This window comes from Rhinolophus ferrumequinum, chromosome X, assembly GCF_004115265.2.
Source record: "Rhinolophus ferrumequinum isolate MPI-CBG mRhiFer1 chromosome X, mRhiFer1_v1.p, whole genome shotgun sequence".
Lineage (NCBI taxonomy): Eukaryota > Metazoa > Chordata > Mammalia > Chiroptera > Rhinolophidae > Rhinolophus > Rhinolophus ferrumequinum.
In genome coordinates this window covers 19,616,118-19,631,191 of record NC_046284.1, presented here as the reverse complement: position 1 = coordinate 19,631,191, position 15,074 = coordinate 19,616,118, and the positions used below count along the sequence as shown (strand labels likewise).

At 41.5% G+C, this 15,074-nt stretch overlaps 1 protein-coding gene across 6 annotated transcripts in view; it reads right to left on the bottom strand.

Annotated features, from left to right (window-relative positions):
* Positions 1-6,831: 6,831 nt before the first annotated feature.
* ARHGEF6 (Rac/Cdc42 guanine nucleotide exchange factor 6) overlaps positions 6,832-15,074 on the bottom strand; it is a 123,861-nt gene continuing 115,618 nt past the window's right edge. For 3 of the 6 annotated variants that reach the window (XM_033110185.1, XM_033110201.1, XM_033110169.1), the window contains 3 exons: positions 13,128-13,227; positions 10,337-10,391; positions 6,832-9,223 (listed from right to left, as the gene is read on the bottom strand). In XM_033110185.1, coding sequence (XP_032966076.1) covers positions 9,083-9,223; positions 10,337-10,391; positions 13,128-13,227 — 296 coding nt within the window. In that variant the 3' untranslated portion in view covers positions 6,832-9,082. The remainder of the gene's footprint in view (positions 9,224-10,336; positions 10,392-13,127; positions 13,228-15,074) is intronic. The other 3 variants (XM_033110178.1, XM_033110209.1, XM_033110194.1) reach the window with 2 other exon arrangements.

Genomic DNA, 15,074 nt, shown 5'->3' with positions numbered 1-15,074 from the left:
TCTGCATGGAACACTTGAAGGAAGTGGGGCAGTGGCAGTGGCAGTGAAGAGACATCAGTCATCATATTCTCACAGATATGAGCCTGCCTTAGGAAGGCCAGGTCCCCAGATCTAGCTGAGTGGAGGGCTTGGTGTGGTCCAGAGAGAAGAAGACAACACACAGGCCATGACTCTCCCTTTCTCATGGTAGCTGGGTGCCCACTTTGTAGAACAGCCATACTTGCCCCACTTGCCTGGGTGTGGCAATGGGGGTGGGAATGGACAAGAAGCATTTCCTCTTCAGTAGGGTTCATAAGAAGAGAACCCATGTCCAGCCTGAACAAATCTTTTTTTTTTTTAATTAAAGTTTATTGGGGTGACAATTGTTAGTAAAGTTACATTGGCAACAGTTTAGTGGTTACCAGAGGGGGCAGGTGGGAGATGAGGGTAAATGGGGTCAAATATATGGTGATGGAAGGAGAACTGACTCTGGGTGGTGAACAAATCTTTTGTAGTCTCTATATACTCATATCCTCTGGCTTAAACATTGCCCCTGCACTTCACCCTGCCGTCTTCATCTTTGGAAATCATTATCATCCAGATTATTTCCACCTCTAGTAACCAAATTGGTAACAGTATCTGTTAGAAGGAATGGTATCGATACAAAAACTACATTTTCTAGGCTATCTCCTCTGCTCCCAGGCTTTCTATCGCCTTCTAAATGCCACCTGCTATAGCTCCAGCCCAGAACTTTCCCTCAAGCTTCAGCCTCATACAGCCAACTGCCTTCAACCTCTCAGACTGCTTCCTCATGAAGTCACCTTGCCCTTCCCAAGAACTTCAGGTCCTATCATTCACCCTCTTCTCTTCCTGTCCTACATGATCACAGTGGGCTCTCTCCCCCTACCCCTTCAAGGGTTCAACTATCACCTTCATGCTACTGTCACACCTTTGGTCCCGACCTGCCTCCTAGAGTCTGTCCCCAACTGCCTAAATCTCCAAATGGTGGGCCCAAGCCCTCAAAACCCAATGCATCCAAATGGAACTCTTGATATTTTCCCCTACACAATGGGATCCATTTTCAGTGCTTCTCATTCCGGTGAATGGCAGCCTTATCTACCCTGCTTCCCAAGCCCGAAACCTGGCTTGACTTATCGCTGTCCTAACTCCCGCATCCAATCTCACCAGCTTATACACTTCAGCCTTTTTGTTTAAGAAATTGTTTAGGAAAATTTCTTAAATTGTTCTTAAGTTAATCTACTTCTTTCAATCTCTACTGCCAGTATTTTAGTCCAAACTACTGTCATCTCTCTTCTGGAATACTACAACATCCTCCTAGGCTGTCTGCCTCCACTTTTGCTCTCTCTCATTTTCCACACATAGCTAGTGCATTCTTAAATACAATTCTGATTTCACCACTCCCCTGCTTCTTATCGACCTTAGAATAAAGACCAAAGTAATTAACTTATTTAATCTCCTGCCAATACCTCTCTCAGTGTCATAAGGTCGAACAGTCAGTTCCTCTAGGTAGGGCTACAAATGCTTTCCTGCCTTAGGACCCGGGCATGCTGTTTTCTCTTCTTGTAACACCCATTCCTTCCCCCACCACACCCTGCACTTCAGCATCACAGCACTTATCACAGCCCTTTTTCTCTGTGAACCATGTCTCCATTTTTAAAAATATGGTTGAGGTTTTACCTACTATGCTGTGACCATCTTGAGAACCAAGACTTTGTCCTGTTCACCATGGCAACTTCAGTGTCTATTACAGAGCCTGGCATGGAGTTGGCCCTTTATTCATTGCATGAAGGAATAAATGAATGAACAAATAAAGCTGCTTATAACTCCATAGTCCATAAAATAATTCTGTGTGTTGGTTAAAACAAAAATTTGCAATACTGTATAAACCTTTATTTTGTCAAAAATATCTACATGATAAAAATATATTCAGGGTAGAGAATGAGAATTATATTGTAGATAAAAATAGATATATATTTTTATATTTCATGATAATTTGCAAAATAGTACATGATGTTTGCTCCAAACTTCACTTGAACATTTTCAAAGTTGTTCCAATAAATGAGGGACTTGAGTAGATTGTGATCTACTTATAATATTCTGATACTAAATTATCTAATTTAATTACATTTTTATAAACATGTCACTTCTTCATTTCATCAAAGGGGTAGAGGAATGCTTAAAATGACCAATAATTTTTATTTCCAAATAAAGAGAAAATGAACAAAGTATAAAGCATTATTATCTCTGCTACTTGATAGGAAACAAATGTCTAAAAAACTGCCCTAGAAAGCTTCTAGTACAGGGAACCCAAGATAAAGAGAAACAACATATAAACTCCAGGGCTCCAGGAGGGAACACATTTTGGTTTGAATTTGACTATTTCCGTAGGGCCTAATACCACTGTATTAGAAGCTGCACTACCTTAGGCCTTTAGAGCAGCCTGAAGTACTTTGAGACACAGAAACATGGAACTAAGAATGATTTTTACTATGTTCTTTTTCTCTGTGAACTACATCTCCATTTAAAAAAACAAAATCAGAAATACTAATTTTAGTGTAGTAGTTAAGTCCGGAGTCAGACGGATACAGTCTTAACTTAGGCTCCACTCTGTACCAACTTTATAACCATAGGCAAGTCATTTTACCTCCTCTGATCCTCAGTGTCCTCATCTGTAAAGTAGGGATGATAAGAATATCTGCTTTGCGGGGGTGGCTTGTTAGCTCAGTTGGTTAGAGCTCGGTTCTAGTAACACCAAGGTTGCCAGTTCAATCCCCACATGGGCCACTGTGAGCTGCACCCTCCTTAAAAAAAAAAAAAAGACTATCTGTTTGCAAGGTTTATGAGGATTTCATGAGATAATTCACAGAAAGTCTGGAGCAGATCATCATATAAAGAGCACTAAGGTGGATCTCCACGTGGCCCCAGCACACCAGTCTGTACTCAGTGGTGCAAACAGACAGGATGGCATCTTAAATGGTTGAAACCTCTATGACCAAGGAGAGTGCCTGGCAGCCCAGGTACACATAAAAGTCTTGCCTATGTAGTAGACCAAAGACCACACCCAATTCGAAGCAAAGTGAAAGCACAAGAAAAAAGAAAAAAAAAGGGCAATGTTAAAACACATAACATTAGAGTAGATTTGTGGGTAACAAAGACTCTTTCTTTAGTTTCATTGTCAAAAACAAGTAACCATTGGAGGCTTGGGGTTGCCAAATTTTGCAATAGGTTTGAGCAGTTCTGTAGTTGAGATATTTAGGAAGTTTTCTTTTAAAAATCTATGATCATAGCACCAAGGTCGCCAATTTGATTCCCACGTGGACCAGTGAGAAACAACGGCTTGAGCCTGGAACTGAACTGTCGGTAGGCAGCTGGTTTTCTCAGTGGTTAGAGCGCAGTGCTCATAACACCAAGGCTGCCAGTTCGATTCCCAGTGGGCCAGTGAGATGCACCCTCCACAACTAGATTGAAAACAACAGACTTGACCTGGAGCTGAGCTGCGCCCCCCACAACTAGGTTGAAAACAATGACTTGACATGGAGCTGATGGGTCCTGGAAAAACACACTGTACCCCAATAAAAAATTAAAAACAAAAATCTATGATCATTGATTCCCAATCTGAAGTACATGAGCACACAAAGCTATCGCTTTCATACCATACTCCTCTGTGCAATGCCAATAGGCAATTCAGCAACTCTCAAGAAAACCAATTCAATATATATTTGTTGTCTATTCTGCATTCCTGGAGTTCCACTGAGTTATAGTTCACATTTTTCCTGCTAATGTAACCCTACTGAAAGTCCAGTAATTTTTGGTCACAAACTCTACTCCTATCTCGGGGACCTCTCTGACTATAAACCTCTTTGGAGTCCAAGTGCAACGTTTAACACGTCTTAGATTTCATTCACATTTCCTGTTACTAGGAGTTAAAAGATTTTTAAAAATCCATCCCTCCATCCCATCCATCTGACACTGAAGTTTTAGCCTCTGTGTTAGGCATGAGATGAATATGACCCATTCCCTGCCCTCAAGTAGTTTATAGTCTTTTGTGTAACAGGTGTGCAAACATTTAAAGCTCAGCGTCAATGCTGCAGCAGAGGTAAGCACCGGTGTTACAGAGAACACAGAGGAAGGCCAAGTAAGTAGGACAAGCAAAGAAAGTCTTTCCAAGAGAGGTGAACAGACTGAGTCTTGAAGGATGTTGAGGGGAGGAAGGGCCATAGGGATGAAAGGAATCCCAGAGGGAGAGAGCAGAACATGCAAAAGCATAGAGGTGTGAAAATGGATAAACAGTGTAGGGGAGTAGGAAGGACGAGCCAGCTCGCAGAGGGCCTTCTATAAGAACAAAGCTTGGTGTATAGTCCAAACAGCACATGCTGAAGCCCAATCTAGGAAGAGGTTTTGTGTTCGTATGGCAGAGATAAACTGCCCTCTGGCCTGCTTGCCCAGAAGGGCTTGTTCCACAGCGTCCCGTACTACAGTATGGCTTAGGTGGCCTGCAGTGCAAGTCTTGAGAAAGGTGGTGGGGAGGCTGGGTCACAGATTGGACCCTGCAGGCTTTGAGGCTGCAGGAAGCTTAGAACCCCAGTTGACTTCTGCTGTTGGCACCAAGGCAAATTTTCACAATTTTCCCACACAAATAGTGGAGGCCTGAAATTATTTGGAACATTTGCTCGTTCAATAAATATTTATTGAGAAGGGACTATGGGCTCAATCCTGTATCAGGCATTGAACCTACCTGGATGAAAGTACTCAATCCCTCCTTTTGAAGGTACTACAGTATTACAGTACTAAGAGAAATTCAATGAGATCAAATTTTACTGAGCATGGAGGGTAGTAACAAGAGATTCAATTTTTAAACCTATGAACGATATAATCAGATCTTTTAGGTAATCATTCTACTGGCACCAAAGAGGCCAAAATAGAGATGGTGATACAAGAGGCAAGGAGATGCTTTGGTCTAAAGGGCAAGAGACAAGTGCTAAAAATAGACAATGGTCATGAGGGTGGAGAAGAATTCAAGGGATACAACAGAGCTAATAATGGTAAGACTTGATGACTAGACTTATAAATGGTTAATGTATACATTTATACAGGGTTGAGAAGGGGGAAAGAATGAAGATAATGCCTGTTTTTCTGGCTGAGGCAACTCAGTGGCCAGGGTGCTATTCACTGGAATGGAAAACATTGGAGAAGCAGACCTGGGAATAGGAACAAGGAGTTCAATTTTGGACAGTTGAGTTTGAGGTGCTGTTAGACATCCAAGCTGAGATGTCCAGAAGGTAGCTGCATGCAATGGTCTGGAGCTCGGGAGAAAGTTAGGGGTGGAAAAATATGGACATGGAAGTCATCTGCATTTTGATAAATGAAGTTATTGGAGTAGACAATATTGTCCAGGAAGAAGCTTTAAAAAGGAAGAAAAGAGGAAAAGAGCTTTGAGGATCAGCAATGTTCAGGGGACAAAGAAGACAGATCCAGCAAAGGAGACTGAAGGGTGGCAAGAAAAGTTGAATGAATGCCAGGAAAGTTAAGATCATGAAAGCCAAGGAAGGGAGATTTATGAAGGAGGCAAAGGTCAACTACTGCAGAGAGGTCAAGATGGGCATTGAAAAGCGTTCCCTGGATTTGTCAATTTTCAGAGGAGGAAATGTGGTAAAAAAGAACATGGATCCAAGAGCCAGAAAAATGAGGAAGGTTTCAAATTCCAGCTCCAGATTTACTAGCATATTGTTCAACATCTGTGCTTCTGTTCATGTGTAAGATGGGTATAACAATAATGAATACCTCATAGGGTTGTCACAATTACATGAGCTTGTAAAACAAGTGTTTACATGTAAAACACTTAGTATGGGGCTTAATACACAGGAGGTACAATGTTCTATCTGTTGCTTCGAAGTAGCAAACATAAACCACGAAGATATCTCAAGCAGGAAAGTAATATGAGGTGCCTACAAAATCGTTGGCTACAGACATGGAAGTCAGGGGCCTGCCGTTGGACTTGAAGGTCATATCACTGCAGTTGTGATCCAAATCTAGTTTAGGAAGCTGCTGCTGTTGCTGCTGCTACCATCAGCACTTCTCCCACTACAGTTTCTCACCTACAAAACTTTGAGTGCACACACTGGAATGTAGAGAACAAAAGCCACAAACATATCCTTGGAACTGCCTGCCAGCCACCAAACCCCAGGAAGTTATCTTCTGCCTAGTTTAAGCCTTCCAAATATTGTGTAAAGGCATCTCATTGCCAGTGTTGAGAATGTGTCAGAACGCACATTGTATCCAGAATCCTAGCTGCAAGGAAGTCTGGGATGTGTATTATTTAGCCTTCTGGGGGAAATATAAACAGGGTAGAAATGGATGCTGAGTAGCAACAGATGATGTCCAGAGCATCTGTCTTGTGGAGGAACAAATATATTCTTCCTGACTGCTGATACCAGCATTATAACTGTGGTCAAAATATAGGATATCACTGACTGACAAAAATCTTGCAAATTATAAAGAGGGATGGGGACAAGACTAACGATCAAGGGATAAGCTTAAACAGGAAGAATGGATATCTCCTTCTCTGATATTCGAAGGAAAATGGTGAAAAGAGGTACAGACAGTTTATCGGTTGGGTCCAGAAGGAGAGGGGTAGAGAAGTTAAGGAAGGTTTTGTCTTATGATATGTATTATTTGTGTAAAGTGGGGAACAAATATCATCTGCCCTGAGTGACAAAGGTCGAAGGTGGCTAGGAGGACTGATGAGAGTACAGAGTAATGAGGGAAATGGGAAAGGAAGCTGGCACAGCATGAGAAATCTTTCTGCACACCAGCTAGCAAGAAAAAAAAGAAACACAGGACTTATTTTATAAAGCATTGTTATTCTTATTTATTGAAAATGTCAATTTTAAAAGTCTTCAAAATAAAAACAAGTTAGAAAATTTGAGCTTGTGTAAGAAGGGACACGACAGAAGAGGAGCTGAAAGGCCTCTAAGGGCAACAGTTTAATTACAGGGTAACAGGAACCCATTTATAGAGTATTGTAAACAACACAACTATGGAGACACTGCTCTCAGGTTAACATGGCTTCATTTCCTTTATATTATTGTTTAGTGTGTGAGTGCGGACACCACTCTGCACAAGCTTCATTACTTAGAGTACCGAGGGCCTCTCATCAGAAGAGCTAAGTCTCCAAAACATGCATATGTACATGTCACTTTAAAATAAAGGCCTTTCAATATTTTAAACTATACCTCATCAACTAAAATATTTTGTAATCACAAACATGTTTCCTACGGATATAGTTTGCACATTTATTGCAAGCCATTGACTAGTCACAGAGAGGGCAGATGCTAAGATCTGTGTTGTTTTAATTTTTAGGTGAAGGATGGTATGTCTAAACTGCTGTGCTTAAAAATGGAACAACAGCCAATTCCTAGAAATCTTCTTCAGTCTTCAACTTCCAAAGACAGCTATATGTGGTTGGCTGACGTTGGACTGCAGGAACAGTCCATTTCCTATGGATGGTATCATTTCTGCTGTGCAGCAAGCAGTCAACAGCCCTGTACCATGTAGCTATGGGAACTTGAGACCCCAGTACTAGAAAGAAAAAGGGCTTAGTATTCTGGGGTTTTTAAGCTTCAAGTTTGGTTTCTAAACAACATTTACAAAACCCACATTTATGGGCACTCATTAAATGTATCTGGAAGACAACTTTGATCAGTCCATTGGCCCTTTGCCTCGCTTTCCAGTTCGTCTTCCCCACTCTGCCAAACTTCACCTCTTTGGGAGAGAGAGCCTCAGGCTGACTTTTGATTGTGCAGAATTTGGATGTGTGCTGCCCTTGTGGCTATCTACTAAACCTGATTTATCACAGTTCTAATTTGTGAGATACTGATAAAGGTGATGGTTTGATTTGATGAGCAACTTGAGTAAACCAGTTCCAAATAATCAGCTGCGCTAGTAATCAGCACACAGCTATAGAGCAGCCCTTTCTTTCCAGATATACAATCTGAACCAGCAGCATTTCTGCAAATAATGATTACAGTCCTACTCTAAAAGGCTGATGAATAATACAGGCTTCTCACGGCATATATGGGAGAGCAATAAAGTGAGTTAAAGCTGTCGACTAGGGCATAAGATCTCCTCAATGGCAGATTGTTTTAAAGATGAGAAGTCACCATTTGAATATGCAATGTTAATAAAGTAACTGCTCACAGTCTATATTTTTAAAAAGTAAGCGAGGTACACACATACTAGTTTACACACCACTAGGTATGGTTGGCTAAAAGCACTGAGGAAATATAAAACTTACACACGAGGCACAAGGCTAGGGGAAAAACTTATCACATACTAGGGAAGAGACAATCAACTCTGCTGCTGAAAGGAGGACTGTCTAAAGCAATTTGCTAATGGATCTGGTGTTGGCATGGATGATCAGAGCTTCTGACCCACAGAGTTAAAATGTAAACCAACAAAAAAGAAATGAGGGCACTACTGTCTTCTTAGTCTTACAGACAACATAGGGCAGTAATAACAATTTTTTTTTAAAAAAAGTGTGCATTGAGGAGTGGCATATGATGGTCCAGGGTCGGGCAGCTGGATCATTGGGCAAACGTGTTCATCTTTCACCCTACTCTAATTAAAGCTCAAAAAGCTTTGCCTTCAGTAAATTAGATACTGAGGGGCTTCCAGGTACAGGAAAGCATTTGGGGGAAAAGTCAAGTTCACCTTTAATAAGCCAAGGCCAGCTGCTTTGGGATAGTAGCCAGCCCTAAAAGGGTAATGGTTGTTAAAGAGGTACAATGAATTGAAGGCCATCTGAAGACCACTTAATTCATTTGTCTACATTAGCTTTCCTTTTGTCATTGAATGGAAAGATGATGGGGAGACTTCTACCTCCACCTCTTGCTTTTACCTGTTGAAAAACAACACAACCAACCAACCAATAAGCAGACAATAAACACTCAAGCAAACAGAGGGGAAGGGGGCTGACTCAAATACAAAATAAAAACCAAAGAAGCGAGTGAGCTGAGCCAAATCATTCAGCTGGACATTTCGAGATCTGCTGAAGCACACACTCTGCCCAGCTGCACAGTGATGGTTATGGAAGAATGGAGGTCTTGCTACTAGACTCAGCCCGAATACACTCATCGGTTTGCTTCAACAGCCTCCGGACCAGCTTTTCTAGGTCCTTTCTTGATTTCAATTCTTCTTCCAGGCATTGCTTCATTCTTTTATTCTCCTATGATGGGAAAAGACTTGTTGATTACCAAACAAAGGGACCGCTTCTCAGGGCTCCTCCTGCTCATCCTTTTGGTGGCCTTCACCATTGACTACACTTTCCTTCCTCAAACTCTTCTCTCAAAGCTTCTAAGACAAGAGGTAGGAGAATCAAGAGAATCCTACCTCTCTCTCTGACCAACTTTTTGCATTCTTCTTCCTTGAAATACAAGCATTCTCTAAGGCTCTGGCCCTGGTCCTCTGCTAATTCAACACTCTTCACTTAGTGTCTGCTCTCTTTCAATTCAAGTATCTATTAAGGGGCCTACCAAATCTCTCTGGTACTGACCTCATCTCATCTCATGCCAACTTGGTAACACACCTAGATGTGTTACAAGCACCTCAAACTCATTATGTGAACTCAGTGTCTATGGCATCCAAACTTCTCTTCCTCCTGTGGTTGCTGATCTCCATGAAGGGCACCATCAAACCCAGGTAAGAAGTTTCATCTTCAATCCACTGGCACTTTCTTAATCCCAACATCCCACCATCATTTTTTACAGGCCCTAATTCTGTGATGTGCCTTCCTTTACATTCCTCCTCCGCAGTCTCAGTGGTATTGCCTCAGGTCAGGACTTCATTATGTCTCACCCTGAGTTTTGTAATAACCTCCTAAATAGTCTTCCAGTCTCTAGTATCTCTCCCCTGCAATCCATCCATTACCCTGTCACCAGGTACAGTCGTCAAACACAAGGAAGAGTATGCATCATGGAGCACTGGATTACATATGTAGAGGAGCCCACAAATCGTGATTTATGGTTCTGGTTACACTTACACACTCATGAATGACTTATCTTGTCTTAAATTCTGTTTACAAACGTTGGAGAACACGAAAGTTGTAACTAAGTTAGGGATCCTATTGTAAACCGCTAAATAAGTATATAAACAACCCTCAGAAGTTTTAATCCAAGGCCACATGGTAAAATCAACAACACCCACCTTGATGACACAAAGTAAAAATCCCCACCTCACTGCCTTGTTCCTGGACCTTTCGTAAGAGCATCTACCGACATGTGACAAGGAAGAGGGAGTGGTTCTGTTATGATGGGAAAAAAAGACTTTTACGTTTCATTACCTGTTTCAGTTCTTTGACCTCATCTTTCAAGGCATAAACAGTGTCAACGAGGCTCCTAGAATATAAAGTTCAGAGATTAATAGCTGACACCGAAGTATTGTTAAGTAATACTTAACAAGAAAAGCAGCTTTATAAAAATACAGGTCCTGAAAAGCAATGAATTTTCTAGCTGATCGGAAGAGATACTGCTACGAATTGTCCCTGTGTTCCTCATTGTTGTGGGCTAACAGCCACCACTACATGTGCTTGTGAAAAGCCAAGTCATCGCACCTTTCCTATACTTTGCTCCTCCTTTGCCACTCTCTTCCCAGCTTGGGAGAGTACAAAAAAGAGACTAGTGCTCATCATCAGATTTTGATTTCTTTCTTTGAGGCAGGAATGAACATCACCTAACATACAACGAGAGGTGTCACAGGGCCCTGCTTAGCATACAGTATTTGTGCTATGGCATTGCCCTTCTCACCTATCTGGCCCTACATGACACAAAGTTAGGGGCATTATTCCTGGAACATCCTATATATTCCAGAAAAGTATAAAGCACCCTGGTTGAGTTGTGGAGCAGTCATTTTCTCTCAGGCTCTCTCCCTGGAAGAGGGCTTTGGAGACCTTGGTTCCAGGTCTGATCCTACCACATGCCAGACCTCTAATCTTGGGTAACAAGTTTCCTTATCATCCTCTCTTGACAAAAGAAAAAAATATGCAAATGGGACTATATCAAACTAAAGTGTTTATACAGCAAAGGAAGCCATCAACAAAATGAAAAGACAACCTACTGGATGGGAGAAGATATTTGCCAATAATACATCTCATAAAGGGTTACTACCTAAAATAGATCAAGAACTCATACAACTTAACACCAAAAGACAAAGAATCCAATTAAAAAATGGGCAGAGGACATTTCTCCTAAAGAGGACATACAGATGGTCAATAACCACATGTAAAGATGCTCAACATTGGAGATGTTGATCATTGGAGAAATGCAAATTAAAACCACAAAGAGATATTGCCCACACCTGTCAGAATAGCCATCAACAATAAATCAACAAGCAACAAGTGGAGAGAAAGGAACCCTCGTGCACTGTTGGTGGGACTGCAAATTGGTGCAGCCACTCTGGAAAACAATACAGAGGTTCCTCAAAAATTTAAAAATAGAGCTACCTTATGACCCAGAAATTCCACTCCTGGGTATTTATCCAAATAAAAATCCAAATCACTAATTCAACAAGATATATGCACCCCTATATTCATTGCAGCATTATTTACAATAGCCAAGACATGGAAGCAACCTAAGTGTTCATCAATAGATAACTGGATAAAGAAGATGTGGTACAAATAAACAATGAAATATTACTCGGCCATAAAAAGGAATGAAATCTTGCCATTTGCGACAACATGGATGGACCTAGAGGGTATTATGCTAAGTGAAATAAGTCAGACAGAGAAAAACAAATACCATATGGTTTCACTTATATGTGGAACCTAAAAAACAAAACAAACAAACAAACAAAACAGAAACAGACTCATAGATACAGAGAACAAATTGATGGTTGCCAGGTGGGAGGGGTTTTGGGAGCTGGATGAAAAAGGTGAGGGGATTAAGAAGTACAAATTAAGACAGTTACAAAATAGTCATGAGGATGTAAACCACAGCATCAGGAATATAGTCAATAACATTGTAATAACTATGTATAGTGCCAGGTGGGTACTAGACTTATCGGGGGGATCACTTCTTAAGTTATATAAATGTTTAACCACTATGCTGTACTCCTGAAACTAATATAATATTGTATGTCAACTCTAATTAAAAACGAAAAATAAAATAATTATAATATAATATAGAATCATTTATACTATAATTATATATAACATAATCATTTATTGAGAGATTACCACATGCTAGCCTTTATACTTATTATTGCATTTAAGCTCACAACAACCCTGAAAGTATGAGTACCACACTCATTTTAAGGATGAGGAAAGTGAGGCACAGATAGATGAAGGAAGGCGCTTGCCCCAGGTCGTACAGCCAACAGGTAGTAGAATTTGGAGTTGAACCAGGGCTGTTCTTCTCATAAGCCCAAGAGCTTTACCATTTGGTCATATCACTTCATACACCAGGTGGAAAAGTACTGTACACTGATGATGCCAAGCACTTTGAAATATGCTGTTTGATGCAAATTTAGTCCTGACTTCAGAAATGACTCAAGTTTAAACAAATGAATTATTTGGCTACTTTGTGTTTATTTTATGAGCCATAAGGTATTTAACCTGATTTTCCCCCAGTAGGTCACCCTGACTACTGTGCAAAGGTATGCCAGAGACCTAATTTCCCTGAACCTCAGTTTCCTCATCTGTAAAAGTCGTGAAAGCAATGTTTATCTCACTGGATTGCTGTAAAATTTTAAATTAGGTCAAATAGGTGAAAGTCCAGTGCCTGACTCAATAAACGTGAGAAGCATCCCTCTGGGGAGGAAAATTAGTGCCATAGCATTCCCAGGCACCACCTCAATGCATGTAGAGTGATCTTCTTGTGTCCCCTGAAGCACCTTACCACATGAGAGAGCAGGCTCCAGGGGCAGCCGCCACATAGAGTTCTGCCCCCTGTGCCTCTCCTTCCCCCTTCCCTTTGCTGTAGGTGAGGGACAGCCCTCCCGAGGCTCCCAATTGCAAAAAGGGCCACATTCCCAGGTGAGACGGGACAGTGCATGCTTTACAAGAGCCACATTGCCCTGACAGAACCTTCTTTACAGCCCCCAGACAAATCAGAAAGGGTTTAGCTCACTCTACTCACTTTTCTTCGATGATGGTCTGGCCATTGCTTCTGGTTTCTTCGATGATGAGTTTCTCTTCTTCAGGGAGTAAGACCTGTGGAACTGAATCTTTGCGAGTACCTACATGCAAGGGTTGCAAGAGGGAGGAGAAGGAAGAGTTACTAGTAAGGACTCTTTATAGGTGTTAGTTTCTGTCTTCTATTGTTATTAAGGTTCTTTGTTGATAGCATGTTGGAACCTTGTACCCAGAGAACAGTCACCCAACATTTAATTTAAGACTAAATCTTCCTGAGATGAGGAAATACTAAATAACCAAATATATTGATTCAATCTTGGGGAAGGGAGCATTTTGTACTCAGAAAAATAATGTGAAAGGGTCACTATGATACCTGTCCTCAACCAAGACCCCATCTTTTCCTGTTTTGTCTCCTCCACAGCAAAGAGTGACTAGTGATCATACTGTCTCTGCACATCTCCAGGGAATGGCACACCATATCCTATGCTATGGTGTTATATCATTTTAGTAAATTTAGAGTAGCAATGCACCGGGACACAATGTGCTTAAAGGGCCTCGGAAGTATCACTCACTCCCATTTGTTCTCTTTACAGTCTTACAGGGTAAGGTAAGGTTAGGTAAGACCATTTTGATCAAGAGTTGAATCAGGGTTGGGAGATTATGACTTCAGCAGCAAAGATGCAGGACTTCTCTCTGCTCAGACTATTTCTGCGATCTGGCATAGAAGAGGTGACAGAACAGACATGGGACCTGACCATACAGCTCTCCTACACCTCCAAGCTCCCCTTGGATCTTTCCTCCTGGAGCTTGAGCTCTTATTCTTCAGTTTCCCTGAGCCACTGGTTTCCTCTCCTCTGAGCCAGGTTCCTTCAAGTTATGAACACTCACTGCCTTCCCTTCACCACCTCCCCTTTCCTGAGGTGGCTGTGCCTCTGCCTCCCACAGGGCCTACCACTTCATAGGTGCTTAATAAGTGGATAGCAGACTGCCTGACAGATCAACCAACTGAGTGTAGCAAGAAACAATAGCAGTCAGTTCTAGGGAAACAAGACTTCTGGCAGGAGAGGGTAGGTGACCATGATGTTAAAGGGCTTGCTGCATGCCAAGAACTGCACTAGACACTTTCCACATGTAAAACTTAGGCTGGGGAAGAAAGATGAATATGTGACTTTAGGCTAGAACACCTGCACCTCTGAGCAGATCTATGGACTCTATCGATATGAAGAGAGGTGGTGGAGGGGGGAGATGAAGCCAGATTTCGTAAGAGGGATGTTTCTCCTGGTGTCTCCTTGTCCCCATCTCGTTCCTAGTTTTCATGATAAAAACCACTCTCACTTTCCTTTCCTGGTTCCTCGAAATTTGTTACCAGAGCTGGGGATGCCCAAAGCCACAGCCAGGTTTTGTCTGTGAAGCAGAAGTTTTGACAGTCCCATCTTTATGGTCAAATGTGTCAACTTTCACATCGAACATTTTCCTCATGATAGCCTCAGAGACATGTCACTTTGAAAGCATATAACAAGGCAGTCCATCTAAGTAATCCCATCCCACACTCAAGTGATGGGTCAGAGGCTGTCCAAAATGGAGCATGGTGGATAACTCTTTTACCCAGATGCCAAAACCTCATGCAACATATTCGGAATGTCTATAATAATGGAAGACAAGAGACATAATTGATGTGACCTGGCTTTTTAAAAAGCACAAGGATGAATCAGAAAACATTATCTCGCTTTCAGATTGTAGCCTGAAAGTTGTTCGGGGAAATACCGTCACCTAATAGCTCCCTGATAAATTGTATACATTCCGAATAGCCCCTGCTAAGCAGCTACATTTCCAGATTTTCATAGCAACTTTGAAACTTGAGTTTGGTGAAGCACTGTTCGCTTAAATATGCAGCTGATCAAAGATAGTATTTTGACTTCCTTTCCAAATCTGCCTATAAGAAGAGATTAGC